Raw genomic sequence first — 23154 nt, forward strand, 5'->3', positions numbered from 1 at the left:
CCTGTCTCCCTCCTCTCCCCCCTCTCCCCCTGCTCCTCTTTGAGGCAGCAGCAAAGACTCGTTTTAGCTCTCAACAAGTTTTTAAAGTTTATCTTACCTTTTTTCACCTATTTAACATATTTTTCTTTTTATTCATGCATATTTTACTAATCAGTGTCACTACCCCCTCAAATGGAAATATGTGTTTACATAAATGGTGACCAAACCGTTTGAGACCCACTGAGAACTTAGACTAAGTTAACTATTTAAACACTCAGAGAGTCCTTTACCTCACCTGAGCTGTTTGCCTCTCTCAGTCTGACAGCAGAGGACTCTCCCTCCACCTTGTTGTTGAAACAGCTCCTTATATCTGTTAGAGCAGCTAGCTAACCAGATGCTAACAACAAAAATACAAGTAACCGGTGCCCGCTCTCTCTCTCTCCTCCTCTCTCCCTCTCTCTCTCTCTCCTCTCTCTCTCTCTCTCTCTCTCTCTCTCTCTCTCTCTCTCTCTCTCTCTCTCTCTCTCTCTCTCTCTCTCTCTCTCTCACTCGCCCCACACATACACACACCCTCCCGAGCTTGAATGACAAACAGAAACCAATCGAAGGCTTTGATTTATGATCGGTATGGAAGTGGCCATGTGTGCAGGCCACATCATGTAGACAGACAGTCCCCCTCTGTGAGGCTGACCCACATTTGCGCAGTGTTGCGTTCACATTCACAATACATACAAAAAAAACGGCCAGGCCACTTAACAGGCCAGGCCATCGGGAAACCTCCCGGTCCTCCCGATGGCCAGTCTGGGCCTGGTCCTGATATAGAAACACAGGTGCAAATGATTCATTTAACGCATGGGAACCTGAGAAAGTGGAATTAAGTGATGTTCTTAAACTTGCAAAGTAAATTTGATCCCTTCCACCCCCCAACCCCGTTGTTGGAGAGGTGCACTATCAAAGTAGCCACTCAGCTTTGAGGATTCTGAGGTCATGGTGTCTGATTTACCTTTCACAATCTCACACTGAACAAGTCCAAGGTTTTATCAGTTAGTCAGTCAGTCGGCGTCTTTGGGTTCAAGAAAAGCGCTATAGAAATATCATTTATTACTATTATCATTATAAGGGCTTATTGTCTAGGTAAGTATGATTAAGACTAAATCAGACTGGTTGCAAGGAGGGATAGTTCCGGTGCACAAAGATTGTTATCTAACTCAGATCATAAACATATTTGTCTAAAATGTACCTAATTTGTTTACCTACTGTGATAAATGGAAATGAAGATCCTACTCGTCTAATAAAACACAATAAATCCCAATATATTGAATATAAATCCTTGTATTTCTATGTGTGGCCAGATTCTTCTGACATACAGGCCTATGTAGCATTGGCTCTTGCTATATACCTGTGTATATTCCCTATACAAAGAAGCAATAAAGAAATGAACAGAATCATATACATCATTGTTTTTTATAGGTTACAAACCGTATCTATTTTTCCTAACCTTTGTCCTTCCCATTGGCTTACAGGAAGTTGCACCAGCAGTTTGAATCGTATAAGGACCAGGTTAAGAAGATGGGGGAGGAGACTAAGCCGGCTCAGGACCTGAAGAGCGAAGCCCCAACCTGCGGGATATGCCACAAAACCAAGTTTGCCGATGGCTGTGGCCACCTCTGTTCATATTGCCAAACGAAATTCTGTGCTCGGTGCGGAGGACGAGTGTCTCTGCGGTCAAATAAGGTAACACTGGCTTGCATGCACGGTACCCCATTTATAAGGACATACACACACACACACACATGCAGATGTCCCCCCCCCTCAGGCAGATTTCTCCCGATGTTACTATTTTAAATCCAAGGTTATGAAACATTGCAGCGGAATCTTAATCTGGGAATAGAGCCAGCGGTGTCTCTAATGGCAACTAATGTTTTCCAGATTAACAACATCTACTCCAGAGACTCTCTGCATGACATGCCTTTATTCTAAATCTATTCACTCTTATGTGTTCATTCACAGCTCCAGATGTCTTATTCATGTTTACTGTAAATTATAGTTATGCTCTTTCACCACTGGAGGGAACTATTCCTCCTTTTCTTTTCCCATAAAAGACCCTCATAGCTGTTATTGTATAATGTGGCACTCCAGTGCCTAACTAACCTCTGTAGAATCCTCCCCACAGACTAAGCCAAAGCTTTTAGTATTAGACTGCTTACATTTGAATCATGAGCTTGAACGTTTTTTATGCGATGCCATCCAATCCTCTGCTGTTGAGTATGTGACAGTACTACCAGGACCTACTAATGCCACTCACAATTTCTCCCTCCCTATCTTTGCCGCCCCTTCCCCCTCTGTCTCCCTATTTCTTTCTTTCTGCTGCATTCCTGCTCTCATGGAATTGCAACAGGAGGACAAAGTGGTTAGCAAATCCTTTTACTGCGTTTCTTGGGACTGTGTCTCAACACACACATTGTTCATGAAATACTGTGATATGTATATGTACACATACAGCAGCCAAGAATGACATGAAACAAAACAACTGATTAGTGTCTGACTGTGAGTCTACCATTGTATGCTGGGATCAACTCTGAATAAACACTAGCTAAATGAAAAAAAAGAGGGTAATATGCAATTAAAATCATGGGAAGTATTACTCAGACTGTTAAAATAGTCATATATAATGTCCTTTTTGTGAAAAATGTAACCCTGAAGACCTGTCTTCTATGTTTAAGTTTGAAACAGAAAGCCTAGCTTGTTTGAAAGAGATGGTTGTTTACTAGGCATGGAGAGTATAATGAAATAAACGATGGTGTTGCAATATTGGAAATGGTGGCATCCAGCCTTTTTAGACGTAGCCATCTGCTGCAAAGATTTTGACCTTTTGTAGTCCTTTATGCAAAACTCAACACCGGAGTGCCAATGTAAGCATCATTTTGGAATTCCAATTGTACCTCTCTTCAAACATTGGGTTGGTCGATTATTTCCAAAATGATTTTCGCGATTATTTGGATCATTATTGAGATCATAATTATTGATCACTTTTCATTTATCAATCATTTTGATTAGTATCCCTCCATTTGCTGATTTATATTGCTTTTTAATAATACTTTCTCCAACAAGGAGTTGAGGGAAGTCGTTTTCCTTTAACAAAACAATTAGTAGCAAAGGTTTTGATCGATAAGAAATCACCAAAGATTGTAAAGGAAATCCCACACCAAATAGGAACGTTCACAATTCAATGATATAATGCAGTCTTACGTGTGTTCTATTGAACAATAATAGTTTCGAAAAAGAAACTATAATGACTGGTTGAATGCCCTTGGAGATCATGTATATATTTTATGCTGTATTTGTTTAGTTAGTAGCAAAAACACAGTCGGATGAACCTATTAGGGGGGTCGTATTATTGTCCTTGTCCATGTATGACATAAATGAGCAATAGCTGTTTTATTGACGCCATGCTAGGTGTTGTCTATCAAATGGTAACTACAAATGTTTTACCGTTATAAGCCACGCTGGAGGGAAGAACATAGAAGCAGGTTGGATCCAAACAGCGGAGCAGCAGGAACACTGGGAGAGACCTCTGCACTGCTACTCCCTCCATTGCCAAGACCCCAGTTGTACAGGCTGCCATTGTTCGCTGGAAATAATAGCTAGGGGATCGGTTACCTTGTTGTACAGATGGTGTTGAGTAATAACAGTGGCAGCAGGCTGGCGAGTGACAGTGGGGGCATTGGCAGAGGAGCCCTGGAATGTGCCACTGAGGCAATGGCAGCTATTTACCTGGTGGTACCCCAGGCTCCTGGCCCTGGACGTCTACTCACCATGAAGACCGGGGATGCTGATGTATAGTTGTGTATACTATCATACTGCAAAAAAAGATTCCATCAAAGTCCAGAAGAGTCACTCTCTGTGTTTGACAACAATACCATCATTAAAATACTTTTGCAGATGTGGCTTCAGAAAGTCCAACATATTGGTATTCATAGACGTGTCATCAACAGGAAAGCAGAGTAAGCGTTTATAGCAGGATACAGAGGTTTAGATGGTTAGAGCGGAACAGAGAGCTAGCATTCAAATGAGCAGAAGAGGTGGCGAGGGCTTTAAAAAAGGTGGGTTACTTCAGTAGTCATGCAGTCATATGTACAGTATGGTGTCTTCTTGCTGACAGCAGATATAGGGAGTGGACAGGGTCAGCTTGGGGCGGTGAAGACGTGTTGTCTTTTAGCTGAGATCAGATGAAAAGATTCTCTTTCAGTTCTGTGCAGAAAGAGAGAAAGAGAAAACCTTAACCCTATGGGAAATGTAACTGTTACAGCAGCTGTGAGCAAAATAGACAAAGATAGTAAGCAAAAAGCCCTGTACAATAAAATAATATTGTCACAATATATATATCATCAGCCGTATGATACAAAGAAATGACCTAAATCCTTTTTATTTGATCGACTAACGGTAAGATACGACCTTGATCATTGTTGCCGACCTCGATATTGCGTATGTGTTGAGTAAGAATGTCACCACCATGATGCCAGATTAAACGCTTTCCCCTATCATTACCAAACTAGGGCATTGCACAGACATTGTGCATGTTATCAACCCAGATGTAAATGTACTTATTGTTTGGTTGTCATTATATTATCAATATATCAGTAGTGTATAGTGGTTTTTAAATGTTTTATGCTAGCTGAACAATATTAGCCAAACCAGAAAACACAGGGCTTTAATTGTGAGTTTGTGATACACAGTACTTTACAAGGACTTTTGTGATATTGATTGTTGCTGATTTGTTTTGTGTGTTCATGCCTGTAGTGGCAGATGGACAGAAGCTTTGATTACTCTGCCACATGTTGGTGTCCCAAACCAGCTTGTCTGAAATATTGTGTGTCAGTGAAAGAGGTGGCAGTGGTGAAACCTGCCCTTTTTCCATCCGTCTACTCTTTCCCTCTCTCACAGATGGTGACAACAGTGGCGAGAGAGATCTTGTTCTGCGAAACACCATTGAATATTTACAAGTCTCTATGTCTGCGACCGGTAGCACAGCTATGGCACACTGGAATATGATCTAGAGGGACTGAGAGTTAAACTGCCCCTAAAGGAGTGAAAGCTCTGACCAAAATGACTCGCAGCTCTGCTCGTTAATGTAACGTAATGTTGAGATGAATCTACTCATTTGATTTCCCTGTGCCTTATCACAACAAGCTGAATAATTGATACAACAACGCTGATAGAATACCTGTTGTGATAACAATCACTGCTCATTCATTGCACCAACTGGCTTACAGCCTCTACAGTCGATACTTGAAAAAACAAAGTGTGACACTTAGGAGGGACAAATATAAAATCCCTTTGGCATAGATAAACTGTGTGTCAGTGTTGTGAAGTCTTTAGAGTACCTCCTTGTAGCAGTGGAGCCCCTCATTTCCTCTGATGTTGCTTCAAAAGGGCCTGAGGAATCAACTGTCTCTTGGGAGAAAGTCATGTGTGACTCTGGAAGACATTACATGTGCTTTTTGGCCCCTTAACGTTTCTACTAAACAATGCAAAGTACTACAGCTCTTTATAGGGTTCTTGTTCGGTGTAAAACAGCATTTTAGTGAATAGCCAATAATACATATATCTGTGAAGGACAACAGGGAGATTAGTTGAAATCATATTATGGGTTAGGGCTCTCCGAAATTACCAACATAAAGATAACTGAATTTAATTTTAGAGTATGTTTCTTTCAATGACTGTCAATCAATATTATTAAATGTGTTATAATTTGTTGAAAATGATCGGAAATCTCTGTTGAAATGATTTATTTTGGTATATATATGCTGCAGAGTTTGAAAACCAAAGGATGTGCATTTGTATCTTAGTTTTCTTTGTTTGCATTCTCCAAATTGGCTTCACAAGGACTTTTAAAGGGTAACATATTTAGCTTTACCCTACCTATGCTGCAGGTAGGAAAGATGATGGGCATAAGCTCACTTGAAAATACTTCTACCTGTCAGATAGCTAAGTTGGGAGCTTGATTTGTTTTGGCAATACCCACTACTCCCAATTCTAATTAATTCCTAATTGATATGGTCATTGTATGGCTCAATAATTCCCTGGTGCTAAGCAACTTAAAATTGGAAATTATCTTACAGTTTCTAACGTGAACATTTCCAAGGCTTTTTTTTACCCACATATGCGAGAAAAGTATTCCTAAAACACGTGATCGCAGCTTTCTTCACATGTTGTGACCTCATTGCTCCATAGTCCTGCAGTTGTCTGACAACATAAAGAGAACCAGGCTACCTAACTGTGGCGATGTCAGCAGCTGGGTTGTGTTACTAATGCAGCTTGAATGTGGGCACTCGATGCACAGGCTGGGTCGGAAATGGCTTAGTGTGACTGTTAGCGCTCAACGTAAAGCAGTGCAGCCAGCCGTCTGCGTAGCCGCGCTGCTCCTCTGTGTCGGGCTGTCGAGCTGGACGCGCCGCATATGTAATGAGCTCTCATCAACTCAGGGTGCACAGAGGAACTCGTGCAGCGGTGCTGGGAAACAGCGTGATTTGACGCGTTACAGCTCGGCTCCTTCTTACTGACATTGAGGATTGTTTTGCACGGTTGGATGGATCCAGTGTAACGATTGTAGATTGGTTTTGTCGGATCGGATATTGTCCGTTGAGTCCCCGGTGTAACCTTCACGGTGTTTCCAGCAGCCGCTGTCCGGCAGGCAGGCAGGCAGCGTGTTGTGAGGACGGGAGCTGTCCGCGGTGCTGAAGGTCGGCTGCTTATTCCTTTTTTCCAGGAGATGCGGACAGTCGTCGCTACATTTTAAGGACTAGAAAACGGCGATTTTTTTTTGGCACAGTGATTCCCCTCAACGGCACCATGGGTAAGCTGAGAGAGCATGAAGCTTCGACTGCATCGCGTTTTTACCGGTCATCGTGTTTGTCAGAAATGTGACCATTTCTGCACTCTGGGGGAATGTGTGCTGCTGTAATTTATCCTGGAAAACCCGCCAGAGAAAGATTTAGCATACGCATTTTGAAGATCATATCAATGTAATATTTAGCAGACGTGATTTATTTTGTTGCATAGACATATTGTTTACAGTAAGTGAGGTCACTTTGTATCTGTTTAAATGTTTTTAACACATGTAGTTCTATCTTAGACAGGCTAAAGCGGCTGTGTGTCTGACACCATTTCTGTGTGAAGCAGTTGGATGTATGCACTATTCCCTCCTCTTCCTCATGTCTCTGAACTTCAAACGAGGAACATAAATATTCATCAAGTCTATTATTATTACTGGCGCGCACACTAAAATTAGAAGCTCATTAAAATGTAATTCACCACGTGCAGTCAGCGTTGGAGCATGTGAATGAAGGCGCTCCCATTTCATTCTCATTGTCAGCCAAATGAATCACACCAAAATGGTGTTAACTTTTATTCTGGAGAACTGCCCTAAAAATCCACTGGACAGATATAATCCCCCTACAACAAAACATTTAAACTTATTATTTGGATTTACTTTATACAGGACTGTGCACTTTATACAAAAATACTTATGTATATCTGTATAATATTTATAGATAGTTACACCTTTCTTGATTAACCTTATTAATTGGTCTACATATGCATTCTGATGTTTTTCATTGCAGCTCATCACACTTGATTCACATTTGTTAAGGCGTGTTTTGTATGGTATCTTTGCCTGTGTGCTTAAACTGGACCCAGTCCAGAACAGGATGTACTGAGGAAAACTCCACTCCCTGAACAATGAGGTTTTAATGAGTGCTTCAGTTCACCTCAGTTCAGCGAAGGGGAGAAACACTAAAGCCATTTGATACCTATGACAGGTTATTTACTGCCACATCAATATTGCAGCATGAGCCATCTCCAGTGCCATTCCTGGTATTTCTGCCTTCATTAGATAGCTGACAAGACAATTCAATAAAATTGCATTTCTGGTGCAATCAAAACAGGGCACATGTCAAGTCCAAAATCAAATGAATACAGGAGTATTGGCAATCACACAGGCCTTCTCTAAATGTTAAGCAGCCTCTTGTGAAACTATTTCATATACTGTTATGAATGATTGCATGTTAAATAAATGAATGCATAACATAACATTAATTACTTAAAACTTTGAAACGGCCTTTCTATTTGAGCACTATGCCTGCAACGATATTGCTGATTCACTCTGGAGCCTGTGTTAAGTAATGTTGCAGTGCAGTTTACTGGCCACAAGAGAGAGCTCAGTTCTCCCTCTTACTGCAAATCTATGTGGCTTGTATATGTGTGCGTGACTCCCCAAGAAACATTTTTAATGTAAAGTACATTGCTGACGGGAAGATATTATTTTTTATATAGTTATGTGTATCATAATTCATTTATGGGGTAGGGCTAGTCACAACAAAATACGCAGTTTTGTCAAAATCTTAACCACAATGCATGTGTTTGGAATAGATACATATTTACTGGCAAAGACTGTCCCTGAGTAGCTTCAGTATATGCTGTATTTTTGTATATTCTCACTCTTCTAAGCAGACCCACAAACATTATTTTGGAAGGCTGTATTTCCTTGTATCACTGAAAACACCCTCGGTGTGAAGAGAAAGTATTAGAAAGGAAATTATTTATTGATCCCACAGCACCGGGTGTTTGTTTCCCTTAATTCAGTGCCTCAGTAAACAGCCTATAGCACATTTAATAGAGTATATATCTTTCTGCTGGTGTTTGCAACGTGTGGTGGTGCTACGTTTTAGCTTTCTATTTTTAGCTGCAGGTTCAATGACTATGAAATGTGCAAACACAGGGAGAAATGGCCCTGCCCCAGGGCCGCAGCCCCCAACCCCCTGCCTGCGCTCAGCCGTGAAGAGTTAAGCCGAAGGAAAGTGTGTGTGTGTGTGTGTGTGTGTGTGTGTGTGTGTGTGTGTGTGTGTGTGTGTGTGTGTGTGTGTGTGTGTGTGTGTGTGTGTGTGTGTGTGTGTGTGTGTGTGTGTGTGTGTGTGTGTGTTGAGAGAGTCTTGGGCAGAATGGCTGCAGTGAATGTGAACATACCTCAGCTGCTTGACCCGTGTGTGCGTGTGCGTGTGTGTGTGAGTGTGTGTGTGTGTGTGTGTGTGTGTGTGTGTGTGTGTGTGTGTGTGTGTCAGTATCATACCGTCTTTAACGTACTGTCATTCCTTCCTTCATTTACTATCATACTATCATGCATAAATAACTATTCTCTCTCACACACAAAAACAAAATCTCTTAAACAACCATCATACTCACGTACACACACCACTATCATATTTCACAAACAACTATAATCTAATAGAACATTATAATAGTGTATGTGAAAGAGGATAGTCATATGTGTGTAATCGGTAAACAATGTATGTAAGACAGAATAATAACCTATGTAAGAGGGAATAGTATTTCATGTTAATAACAATAGTATGTAAAACAGAATAGCAGTGAATGAAAGGCCGAATAATAGCTTACTGTAGAGGTAATAATAGTTCATGTGAATGACTATATAGGTATGTGTATAAAACAGAATGATAGGGTGTGTGCATAAGAATAGTTATGTGTGTGAGAGAGTATGATTGAAAGGGAAGTGAGTTTGATTGAAAAGGAAGTTGGACTAAATTCTCAGTTCCTAATTGGCTCTACGTTTTTTGTTTGACGGACACTGCCCACGATGGCAGTAGACTACTACTTCCCTATAGAGAGGCGAAGTCCCTCCCCTTCCGGTGGGACTCATGGGACCTTATTTCGGAAAAAGTTTGTATTGAAGTCAATGGGGAGAGAAAGATTATCTTTCGATCCTGTTTGAAATGTGCCACGAATTACACATATGATGTTTGTCAATCTTAACAAATAATTTCCATGTCAAAAAAGTCACAGTTTGTCGTAAAACTGTTGAAATATAAGACTATGAAAAATACGCAACTAGAAAGACTACAAATCCCAGAATCCCGGTCCCGCATGCTGGCTCTTACGGAACCGACTAACTCCCCTTGTGTGTATGTACAGCTCTCAACATGCCCAGACTTGGAGTGATTTTCACCTCTTTTAATACTTTCCGCCTCATTCTGAAAGAAAGAAGTGAAATGTGCCAACGTGACGGCCGTCTTGGTGTGTGGTGCGAGACGGGAGATGTAGTTCATTGAGCGGTTTCACACAATTAAAAGTGTTACTTCACAGTTTTACGACACATTTTTATTTTTTTGACTTGCAAAATTATCTTTTAAATTGACAAACATCATATGTGTAATTCGTGGCACAATTCAAACGGGATCGAAAGATAATCTTTCTCTCTCTATTGACTTCAATGCATAACTTTTCCGAAATAAGGTCCCATGGAGCTCAACCGGAAAGGGAGGGACTTCGCCTCTCTATGTAACTTGAAGAGTAAAAGGGTCAAGTCCGTCAGAAAGCAATGACTGTAAGTGTAACGGAACGTCTACACAGCAGCGTTAAAAAAATCTTGGAGGTGGGCGTATCTGAAGCTTGGGGATTTTTTGCGAACAACCAATCACATGAATCTCCCGCCCGCGACATACGAAGCAAAAAAGCCCGAAGTAAACTGGATATAAACTCCCCAAAACAGGCGAAAACCTACCACTGTCTCTGCCACCTCCCTCCATGCCTGGCTCCTCCGGTTTATATCCTGGTAGGTCTGGTCATAAAACACCGGGTGATTGATTCGCTACCGCTAATTTCTCCTCCATTTTTTGGAATATGAGGAAATGACCTGCGGTATGTCTCTCCCAGCATACACGCCGTTTGATTGGCTAGAGCTTGAACGGTCAGATTTGCGTACACGGGATTTGATTGGCTGCCGCTTCCACCTCAGCTTCAAAAGTTGAACATTGTTCAACTTTGAATCCTCAAAATCCTCAAAATCTCCGCTCGCCTGCCCACAATGCATTTCGGCGAAAAGTGAGGGAAAGTGACGTCACCCCATTCAAAGTGAATGGGCAGAAGCGTTTCAAGATTTTTTTAACGCTGCTGTGTAGACGTACCGTCAGTGTAAGCCTTACACTTACACTGTAAGGATTAGTAACATGTATTGTGTTTATGTGATGACATTTGGAGATGTTTAAACTCAATGAGAAAATGCGTTAGCATTCGCGCTAGCGTTAGCATACACGCTAGCGTTAGCCATACTAGCCTGTATAGGCCTACATGCTTATTGCACAGCTAACATTAGCTATATTTACCTTGTTTACACTTAGCGGTCCTAAGTGTTAATCTGTGTATGTTACCCTTGCATGTATGAGATCATTAAGTGCCTTGTATCTTCTTTTTTTATAGTTTCACTCCGTTTGAATGTCAGTGGACTGCAAATAATTCATTAAAGGAGCATGGCTGCTCATTCCCTGGCTCTCAAAAGAGTTTGGCTGGCTGTTTAATCTATGTTCACACTGAGACACTACAACACATAGAACAGTGCACCTATTGTGTAAGTACATACAAGCAGGTCACACAGTATGATCACAAATACATAAACTCTGTTAACAATCTGTTTTTATTAAGAAGTAGGCTGCAGGCTGCATATGTGTTCTCAGCCTTGGAGAAACTTGACATGTCTTGGTACATGTACTCAGAACCTCTCTTTAGTGGTTTAATAAAACAGATATTTCAACATGTGCCTACTTTGTTCATGTACTGTTGAGGTTAATTTCAGTAGTTGCGTGCTATAATGTATTTACAAAGTGTGAAGAGGAGGCAACTTTAGAATTTTGAGTTATTTAGACTTAATTAACACTTATAGTTTCATGTCTTGTTACATAAGGATACATCATATTTGTTAAGTGTTATTATGGGATAATTACTGTGGTAATTCTTGTGGTACTACTGTCTTATTAGGCCCATATCAAAACTCATGTACAACAACTTCCTTACTTGCAATAAATAAGCACTAATTAGAGGGTTATTGAGGCAAAACTCTCAACTAATGGCCTATTACTTGTAGAATATGGTCATGTAGAATAAGGCATTAATAAGTGTTTTATAATGACTAATAAAGAGCCAATATACTGCTAATATGCATGTTAATTAACAACTAGTTGATGGTGAATGTGTGTACCTAAAGTGTTACCAAAAGTTCTTATTGCAGCTCAAATTTAGCTAGCAGTGCTCTGAGCAGCTTCAGGCTTTGTTTTCAAGGCTGTAAACCAGTCAAGGAATGAATATTTAAACTGGCTTCCTGTTGGATCAACCTGACTTCCTTTTAAAGTATACTCTCACAACCAGTACAATGTCCTCTCACATAAACTGTCATAAGCTGTCAAAAACACAAGCATTGTCTTTCACATACACTATCATTCTCTCTCACGCACACTACTATACCCTCATACATACTACAATTCCTCTCTCACATACACTATCATTCTGTCACACACACTACTATATACCCTCATACATACTACAATTCCTCTCTCACATACACTATCATTCTCTCTCACACACACTACACCCTCATGCATACTACAATTCCTCTCTCATATACACTATCATTCTCTCTCACACACACTACTATATACCCTCATGCATACTACAATTCCTCTCTCACATACACTATAATTCTTTCTCACACACTACTATACCCTCATACATACTACAATTCCTCTCACATACACTATCATTCTCTCTCACACACACTACTCTATACCCTCATACATACTACAATTCCTCTCTCACATACACTATCATTCTCTCTCACACACACACTACTATACCCTCATACATACTACAATTCCTCTCTCACATACACTATCATTCTCTCTCACACACACTACTATATACCCTCATACATACTACAATTCCTCTCTCACATACACTATCATTCTCTCACACACACACTACTATACCCTCATACATACTACAATTCCTCTCTCACATACACTATCATTCTCTCTCACACACACTACTATACCCTCATGCATACTACAATTCCTCTCTCACATACACTATCATTCTCTCACACACACTACTATACCCTCATACATACTACAATTCCTCTCTCACATACACTATCATTCTCTCACACACACTACTATACCCTCATACATACTACAATTCCTCTCTCACATACACTATCATTCTCTCACACACACACTACTATACCCTCATACATACTACAATTCCTCTCTCACATACACTATCATTCTCTCACACACACACTACTATAACCCTCATACATACTAAATTCCTCTCTCACATACACTATCATTCTCTCTCACACACACTACTATACCCTCATACATACTACAATTCCTCCTCACATACACTATCATTCTCTCTCACACACACTACTATACCCTCATATATTACAATTCCTCTCTCACATACACTATCATTCTCTCTCACACACACTACTATACCCTCACACATACTACAATTCCTCTCTCACATACACTATCATTCTCTCACACACACACACTACTATACCCTCATACATACTACAATTCCTCTCTCACATACACTATCATTCTCTCTCACACACACTACTATATACATACTCATACTCTATCATTCTCTCTCACACACACTACTATATACCCTCATGCATACTACAATTCCTCTCCTCACATACACTATAATTCTTTCTCACAACACTTACTATACCCTCATACATACTACAATTCCTCTATGAAATACACTTCATCATATATCTCCTCTACAACACTAATATAACCTCATACATACTATAATTTCCTCTCTGACATACACTATCATTCTCTCTCTCAACCAACACACTACTATACCCTCATACATACTACAATTCCTCTCTCACATACACTATCATTCTCTCTCCACACACACACTACTATTACCCTCATACATACTACAATTCCTACTCTCACATAACACTATACATTCTCTCTCTCACACACTACTATATACCCTCATACATACTACAATTCCTCTCTCACATACACTATCATTCTCTCTCTCACACACTACTATATACCCTCATACATACTACAATTCCTCTCTCACATACACTATCATTCTTTCTCACACACAAAGTTTTCTATCTTGCATACACTACTAGAGTATTATATTGTAGTATGATGTTGTCTGTAAGTGGGAATAATAGTGTTTCTAAGAAAGTACAGTTTGGTATGTAAGTAAGTTTGATTTATGGCCTTTATGTACTTTCTTAGAAACACTATTATTCCCACTTACAGACAACATCATACTACAATATAATACTCTAGTAATGTAGGCAAGATAGAAAACTTTGTGTGTGAGAAAGAATGATAGTGTATGTTAGAGAGGAATTGTAGTATGTATGAGGGTATATAGTAGTGTGTGTGAGAGAGAATGATAGTGTATGTTAGAGAGGAATTGTAGTATGCATGAGGGTATATAGTAGTGTGTGTGAGAGAGAATGATAGTGTATGTTAGAGAGGAATTGTAGTATGCATGAGGGTATATAGTAGTGTGTGTGTGACAGAATGATAGTGTATGTGAGAGAGGAATTGTAGTATGTATGAGGGTATATAGTAGTGTGTGTGAGAGAGAATGATAGTGTATGTGAGAGAGGAATTGTAGTATGTATGAGGGTATATAGTAGTGTGTGTGTGACAGAATGATAGTGTATGTGAGAGAGGAATTGTAGTATGTATGAGGGTATATAGTAGTGTGTGTGAGAGAGAATGATAGTGTATGTGAGAGAGGAATTGTAGTATGTATGAGGGTATATAGTAGTGTGTGTGAGAGAGAATGATAGTGTATGTGAGAGAGGAATTGTAGTATGTATGAGGGTATATAGTAGTGTGTGAGAGAGAATAGTTATTTATGTATGATAGTATGATAGTAAATGAAGGAAGGAATGACAGTACGTTAAAGACGGTATGATACTGTGTGTGAAAGAGTCTGGTGGTCTACATGTGAGATTCTGATATTGTTTGTAAGACCAAGTATGAGTTGTGAGCTAGACGGCCTCTCATACGTGTGTGCCATTGTGCATACATGCATCTGTTGTGGAGTCCATGTGGGCTATTAGGGAATGAGGGCTACTACAGTTTCCTGTCAGTGCGGATTGACCTCACACTGTCTTTAGCCTGCTTCCTGTTTCAGCCTCATGATGGCTCTGCCAGTGCGACCAAAAAGTGTAATTAATAAAACATGTTTATGTTACTGACACATATTAGGTGGGATACAGCATTGTGGTTATGATAAGACTTGATGTTTGGATAATTTATTCTTTCATTTAGAATAACATTTCATAATGCTTAAGACTATTTCAACCTAGATATTGTCACAGCCTAGATAGGCCCCTGTTTCTACAGTTGATCAGTTGATAAAACTATTATATCCTCTCGGGCCCACATGGCTTAAAGAATCAGTTTAGATCATCTCAAATGCAGTTTTTGTAGTTCATGTAATGTTTTGGACAAATAAGGATTTAGCCCAGCAGTGACTTTAACCTTACGTTTTCTCTTCCTGTCTTGTTAGTATGTAAGTATTGATGTCAGAGGCACAATGTTCTCAACATTAACTGACCCATGCAGATTTGTGTTGAGCTTGAAATGTGCAGTCCTAGGCTGAGCATATTATTGGCAGACAGGAGATGTGCACAGCAACTGACTCTATGTTAATTGGGGTAAATATATAGGTCATAGGCTGCAGTTTACTGTGAAAGAACTGGGCCGCTGGAGAGAGAAGAGCAGATTTTAGTAATTAACCACATAATCTGTTTTATGAATAGAGCACAAATGAAATTAAATGCGTGTAACATTTTGTTAATGCTAATGATTACTATTTTTTAGGAAATGGTTCATTTAGAAGTAAATAAGTATGCTTTTTCATATGTTTAAACTACTGGAGGTGCAGAATAAGAACATATTGTCTGCTTCTGATTTTCCTCTCCATGTGATAATTCCATTTGGAGAAATATTCCCCAGACTGACTTTTAATTTGAGGTAATGTCAAGTACACTGTGTGCAATGTCTTACATGTGCACTGCAAGTGTGTAACTTCCAGGTACAGGAAGTGATGTGTGGTTGATTAGCAGAACACAACTGGCCTCTGTGGCTCCTGGGTCCTAGCTGCTGACTCATGGTTCACAGCAGAGCTCTCAACATGACCCCAGTTAAAGAGGCAGTCATGGCCTCACTGGCTACTCTCCTCTGGGAGACATAAAGCACAATTTGTAGCCTCCCTGCTTCCATTGTGTGTCAGCACAGTTACAGCCCATCTGTAACACTGATGGCTGTTGGGCGATGTCACATAGGCCAGTAAATGATGTGTGATTGTGAAGCCTTTTGAATTACATTCAAAATGTTAAATACTTCATTAGTAGGTTTTAAGATGATTACCACATCCGTACAACATATGAGATGTTTCCTGTGATTCCATGCTCTATTGCAGATGAAGAAAGCATATAGCCTTTGCAGTGTTTGTTGCCTTTTATTTTATTATCTTAAAAAAAGGAAATATTTGAAATATCAGCCTATAGCTGCTGAGTCAGTGTCATTCTTCATTGCCTTGCAAACCTCCGTTTACTTTTTGTATGCTGCCTACTTATGTCAAGGCAGAATGAATTTGTAACAGTCATGGGATCATTACGGGCAATACAATCCTTTATCTTCTTATCCCTTCTATTTTGTGTGTTTCACCTGTAAATGTGCACATATGAAACACTGATTCCCAATCCCAATTATATCTTCCTATTCACTCCCTCATCACTGCTGAGTACCAAACACACTCTACTTGTTTCTGCTATTTCACACTGTTAGTCTGAGGAGATCACAGACATCCGGCAGCTCGGAGCTTCACGAGGAGGCTGTAATGTGGTGGTAGTTTGTGAAATCCCTCACATTTCTGTACAAGTGCCCTGTCGCGACCAACCAGTAAGTCACTAGTTCAGTGACAAGGACATGATCTCCCACTGACTTCCCACCCATCAGCACTGACATGTGTAATGCAATTCAATTAGACAACTAATTTATCTTCTACTCCACCCATGCACCCCAATAATAATTCTTGTTGTATCTGTGTGCTGGTGCAAATACTAAACAAGGCGTGCCCCTGTGATCGTTTGTTGGGTTTCTCCCACAGCAGTTATTGCTTTGTATCACCCAGAGCTTCTGCTCCAGCCAGTCCCTGAGATAAGCAGTTGTGGTTTAGGCTTTTGGTTACAAATCCAGCCTTTGAACAACTGCAGCCTCTAACTGCACAGACCAGCTCAGTTTAGTTCAGTTAATCTAGAAATAACATATCAGTCAATTCTCATTTGATTCAAGGCTTACTGAAAAAACGGCGATCCACAGTCCCAGTGATGGTGAGGCAATATTCAGAGCTCGCTCTCACTAATAACAGTAATGCACTGACTCAGCACTGGGACTGTAAAGGCAGGGAGTGGGTGAGTGGGGTTGATGGCGAGGGGCTGCAGTAGCTCTTGGCCGCCCAACTGGCTGTCTGGCCTGTCAATCATTTGGCTAGCTTCTAGTCCTTTCAGACACACTTAGATTTATCTTAAAGTAGCTCTTTTTTTTAACTAGACAGGTGTGGTCATGTGGCTCAGGCATGAGTGAGTTAAGCTTTTTTTTCTAACCAAATAACAATAAGCACAAATAAACCATATCAAGTCGCGACAGCATGCTTAGCTTAGCTTAGCTTAGCTTAGTGTGTGTTTCTGTCTGTACATGTGTGGTAGTGATCAGGGCTCCTGTCTGCTCCTGGATTTATGAGGCTAATGTGGTGAGCTGGCTGCTGGGACTGCAGTGTAGAGCAGATAAAGGCACAACATCACAGAGCAGGACAAACCTCCATCTCCCCGGTCCGTAACAGAAGGAACATGTTATTCCTTTCCATTTATCTTACCAAAGTGCATTAACTGCAATAGCATTCTCTACTTACTCTAGCCTCGGTCGTCATGTAACAGCTCAGTACTCCAGAAACAATAGTTTAATAATAATGTACAGCATCATAGGAAATAATTCAATTTTGCTTATTTTCAACTTGGAAAACATGCGTACTAGATTTGTCCAGGAAAATCTTAGTGGACTAACACTTATATGATTGTGTCTACTTATCAATACGTTTAATCTACAATAGGAGATTTTAAGGGTAGAATTTGGACTCTCACATTCAAAATGTATGACAACAATGAAAAATAAACATGACATATTTACATTTCAACTATATCAAAAGGCTGCTGTATGTGTACAATATTTCATATTTCACCTCATTAACATGGTGTCCATGGTGTTTATCAATATGGTCGCTGTGGGGTGAAAAATCAAACCCCCAAATATGTTGATTTATTTGAATTTGTTCAAAACAGACGAGTTGGTACTGAAACACCCAATAACATTCTGAACGTAAAAATGATTTTCACCCAGCAACAGCGATATGTTACATCTTCACATATCAAACACCCGCATCGCTCCATACCAGCTCATCATAGGTTTTATAAGACACCCTGTGCCTGTCAACCTCCATTCCAAAAATATTGACACCCGTCTTTTTCTTCCCTGCAGGTTATGTGGGTATGCAACTTGTGCCGAAAACAACAAGAAATCCTCACCAAGTCGGGAGCGTGGTTCTACGGCCCGGAGCCCGGTCAGGTACGGGGTGTGTTTGAGGGCGGGCCGCAGGGGAAGAAGGCCAAACTGCAGGACCCGTCTCTCTACCCCTACCAGGGAGCCCCAGGGGACCTGACACCAGGGTCAGACAGAAGCAGACCTCACGGCGGGCTCCTGCCCAGACAGGCGTCCCTTGACAACGGATCGGGGCTGAGGTACGCATCCACACACAGCTCCGCTCTATATGTGGGAGAATACACCTACATGCTCCATATGAGTCACACTGAGTCGTTTTTATTATTGTGTACAGCCAAGAACATGGTTTGATCAGAGAGTTATACACAGAGTGGAAGAAGTACTCAGATCTTGTACTCTAGTAAAAGTAGAAGTACCATAGTGTAATTCTCTGATATAAGTAAAAGTCCTGCATTCAAATGTTACTCAAGTAAAAGTACAAAAGTATCAAAATATACTATAGTACTGAAAGAAAAAATACTCATAATGCAAATTGGCCCATTACAGAATCATATATCATATGTTTTGATTATAATTATTGATCATGAAAGTGTTCTCAAAGCTGGTAAAGGTGCAACTAGTTTGAATGACTTTGTATACTGCAGGGTAGCTTGTGAATTTACTCCAGGTGGAACTAAAGTCTGATTTAACACTTGATTATATTTCACATCATTCATCCACATCTGTAAAGTAACTAAAGATAGTAAATAAGTGTCGTAAAGTAAAAGTACACATTTACCTCTGAACTGTAGTGGAGTAGAAGTACAAAGTAGCACAAAATGTAAATAGTCTAGTAAAGTACAAGTCCCTCAAAATTGTACTTAAGTACAGTACTTGAGTAAATGTACTTAGTTGTACTTGACACCGACCGCTGTTTATACATCACATATGTGAAGATCTCATGATGCCAATTACTGCCTGAGAGCCTTTTAGCTTTACTACTGATATACAGTATGCAGCCGTTGTATATGTAGTGCAGAACAGTGATTCAGGCCTAGAATAAGAGACATGTCTCCAAGTCCAGTCAAGACCTCATATAAAACGGCTTGTACATGGAGCCCATGAGGCCTATAAAGAGGACAGAGACACAGATAATGTTTCTGGCACTAACTCAGCAATTCTACAGAAGTCATCCACCCACTCTCTTCTTCACACACACGCACGCACGCACGCACGCACGCACGCACGCACGCACGCACGCACGCACGCACGCACGCACGCACGCACGCACGCACGCACGCACGCACGCACACACACACACACACACACACACACACACACACACACACACACAGACACACACACACACACACACACACACACACCGCTCACGGCTCACAACACAGATGGTTTGGCTAAGAGACGGTGCTGAAGGTGATCATGTAAATCTGCATTCTAAAAACGTAAGAACATGTTTTTTCATCACATATGTTTTTCGGCAAGATCAAGCCCTATAATGCACGTGAATTGAGCTTTGTAAAGATTATTTTGGAGTAGAAAAGCAGGAGCAGGCTGAATTTCAGTGCTGAACGTTGTGATCCATTTCTCGTGTGCCCCTTCTGAGCAGCACTCTCTCAGACACTGACACCACGGACATGCTGTGTTTGTGAATCTTATATCTGGTTTACTATTTCTTGATACTTCTGTGAAATAGGGAAGTTACTTCGATGTCTACATGGGGGCTCCGTCCTCTTTCTTCTGCCAAGAAGAAAGAGGACACACTATAGAAATGTATGGAGCAGAGAGCCATTTCAGACAACTTCTACTGTGTCCTTGTTTGCTCAGATGTAAGGTAACATTTGTTTGTCTAAGACCATGCTTATACTAGACTAGACTTATTTTAGACTAATTAGGACAGAATGTATCACATTGTCTTCAGTATGGGACAACAAACCTATGATCAGTAAAGTTAAGTCATTTAGGAGGCGATGATTCTCTTAGTGAACATATCCCCTATTTCTCTTTCGTCTATCCTCATCCAGACCATATCCCTGTTACTTCTCTCTGCTGACCTTGTAAGTGTACATCTGGTGGGCCATATCCCCTTCTGTCTATAGCACATGGACAAAACCAGCATGCACAGTGCACACGCCAGTATGTTTGGAGACACAACTCTTTATTTCTGTGTCCTCTCTCTGTCAGAGCAACCTTGTATCCACCTCCCAATATACGCTGAAGCTGCAAACATGGTAGTTCTTTTGGAGAAAAAAATCAACTTGATATAATGGCCAGATATTTCCCTCCAAATGGATGCTTTGACGGATATGTCTCACATACCTGCCCATTATCCAGCAGTGTGTCCGAGATTAGTGTACATTTTAGTGCTTTCACAGTGTAATGAGGCTACGTTACAGCTATGCAAAATTCTCCTTCAACCGTTATGTTTCTATACTTAGAACACACCGCACAGCAGCACAATAAAGAGCAGAGCATCATTTGTGACTACGAATTGTAATCAAGGATACACTTCTATAAACATTTAAGAGTGATGCAGGGAAACAGCATTTTGTGTCTCTGTGCAACTGGAGTACATTATCCATCTTCTCTCCGCAAATGGCTGGCTGCTTTAAGGTGGTTTTAATGGATGATCAGACCGACTATATATCAGACTATAGATCAGACTGCTCCAAGCATTCAGGCAACCAGTCACTTTCTGTTCCAGTCCAGGCCCTTGCCACTGTATATTAATTGATTGCATGGCTGGAGAGGTGGAGGTAATACCGAGGAGCGATTCTTGCTTTGGCATTGCCTATACATACGCAGTGACACAACAAGAAACTGGCTGTCGAAATATTTACGGGAAAATGCTCATGATGGATAGCAGAGAGTCCATAAATAGAACTCCCACTGCATAAGCACCAAAACCCACTTTCATTAATCTTAAAGAATGTTTAAATTAACTCCTGGATCTGTTCTGCTACAGAAAGGAGGGGAAAAAGCTGACAGTCTATTTATAAGGGGAAATAACTTGGGGAAGGCTTCTAATTTATCTTGGTCTCTAAGGTGTCATTTGAATGAACACACAGATATGCTGGGACAGCTGCAGTGTTGGGTGAGGCTGATGAAACAACAATGATTACACTGGGGTTGGAATATACTTGCCGGTGGAATTTCTTCAGATTCTGCATTTTTTAAACACGCTTAGCGGATCCTGCCAGAAATGTTAGAAAAGGAACACACTCTGTCCGGACCGGCCCTTTGACATTAAGCCCAACCCAGTCCAGCTTTGCACAGTTCAGTTTATCATTGCTTTACTGTACCCAAACAGGCCCCATAATGAAGCCAGGGTCACAACGCTGCCTTAGGAGGAGGAGTTGCCAGTTCAGTTTTTTATGGTTTTCATGATTATTCCTATCATTTAGTATTATGTTTACTGACATGGGATGATGATTTTGCAGAATCTAAACTTTGCAATAGAGTGCTGCACGATTGAGCCCGGGATTGTGTTAGCATTTTGTAACTTGCGGTTCCTTCGTCTTTTAGTACGTTTTTTTAATGGGGTTTGTCATGCCTGATATAAGGTCTGTGGTAACAGCAAACTTAAAAGATACGTATTTTCCTGCATGAGAGTTTAGATACGTCAGTAAATACCTCACACGAGAATTTTTAAGCTTCTGGCTATTACATTAATACTTCAGAATTAATATAGAACATTATCGTGTTGAACAAAGCCTGTAGTATGTCAAATGTTGTTTGCCAAAGTTGATCATCTCCTAAAGTCCAAAAGCCAATAAACATCCCTTTGCCATTCATCTAATTTCTGGTTTGGCTTACAAAAATGTGTTAACCTTACAACACTCTGGAGTCCAGTGTGCAAGCAACATGAGCGCTCAGACACCGAGAAAGACTTAAAACAAATCCTTTTTAACTCAATATTGAGTAAATCACAAGTGAACACAACATACCGTAATTCCCCTTTTCATTGTGAAACTGTATGTGTAGAACTTCAGTAAGTGAAGTAGTGCAGGACAGTTGGGTAATAACATGGTTAGTTTTTACTTTTATGTTGGGCTTATTTCATGCTGGGTCTTATTTTAATATTGTTATAGCCTTAATCTGTTATAGTCAAATTGATGCAATGTGTCATGCAAAGGTTTTCAGCATGCTTGAACATTTGCTCTACCAGGTGCTTGTTTTTGTAGGGAAGCGATTAACCTGAGAATGGGGAATTTGGCAACTATAACTTACACAAGAACCAAGCATTGTAACTGATTTAGTTTAAACAGATGAGTTTCATTGAGTTATGCAGAGTCAATATCAACACACTGATAACGTTATCACTCTTCTATCTTCATTCTATAAAACATACAGTTGTCATAATCCTTAAATAAAGTCTGCATTATTTAGTAACTAACTAACTAATTGCTGAATAGCCACGTATTCTGTTGGTTCGTATATTTGATCCCTCAGGACAGAGACATGTTCCGGCTCAGGAAATGTATTCTTATATTAGAACTCATTTATAGGAACCCATCAGAAAGCTAATAGCTCCATGTTCAAGTACCACATCTATTGATTGTCCTGTAAAAATACTTAATCAAAATCCTTTGCATCAGCAGCTTTAAGGAACCTCTTCAACCTCGCTGCACATTTTTCAACTAATTTTGACACTTTTAAAGTTAGGCTACATGAAAAACAACTGACTGAACAAAATGAAAAT

At 40.3% G+C, this 23154-nt stretch overlaps 1 protein-coding gene across 1 annotated transcript in view; it reads left to right on the forward strand.

Moving 5' to 3' along the window:
- Window positions 1-20104, forward strand: part of LOC117480544 (regulating synaptic membrane exocytosis protein 2-like) — a 53536-nt gene extending 33432 nt beyond the window's left edge. The window contains exons 2-5 of the mRNA XM_034127882.1: window positions 1503-1713; window positions 2378-2389; window positions 18435-18694; window positions 20062-20104. Of these exons, the coding sequence (XP_033983773.1) occupies window positions 1503-1713; window positions 2378-2389; window positions 18435-18694; window positions 20062-20104 (526 nt within the window). The remainder of the gene's footprint in view (window positions 1-1502; window positions 1714-2377; window positions 2390-18434; window positions 18695-20061) is intronic.
- Window positions 20105-23154: the final 3050 nt, after the last annotated feature.

Source organism: Trematomus bernacchii, unplaced genomic scaffold (genome assembly GCF_902827165.1).
Source record: "Trematomus bernacchii unplaced genomic scaffold, fTreBer1.1, whole genome shotgun sequence".
Lineage (NCBI taxonomy): Eukaryota > Metazoa > Chordata > Actinopteri > Perciformes > Nototheniidae > Trematomus > Trematomus bernacchii.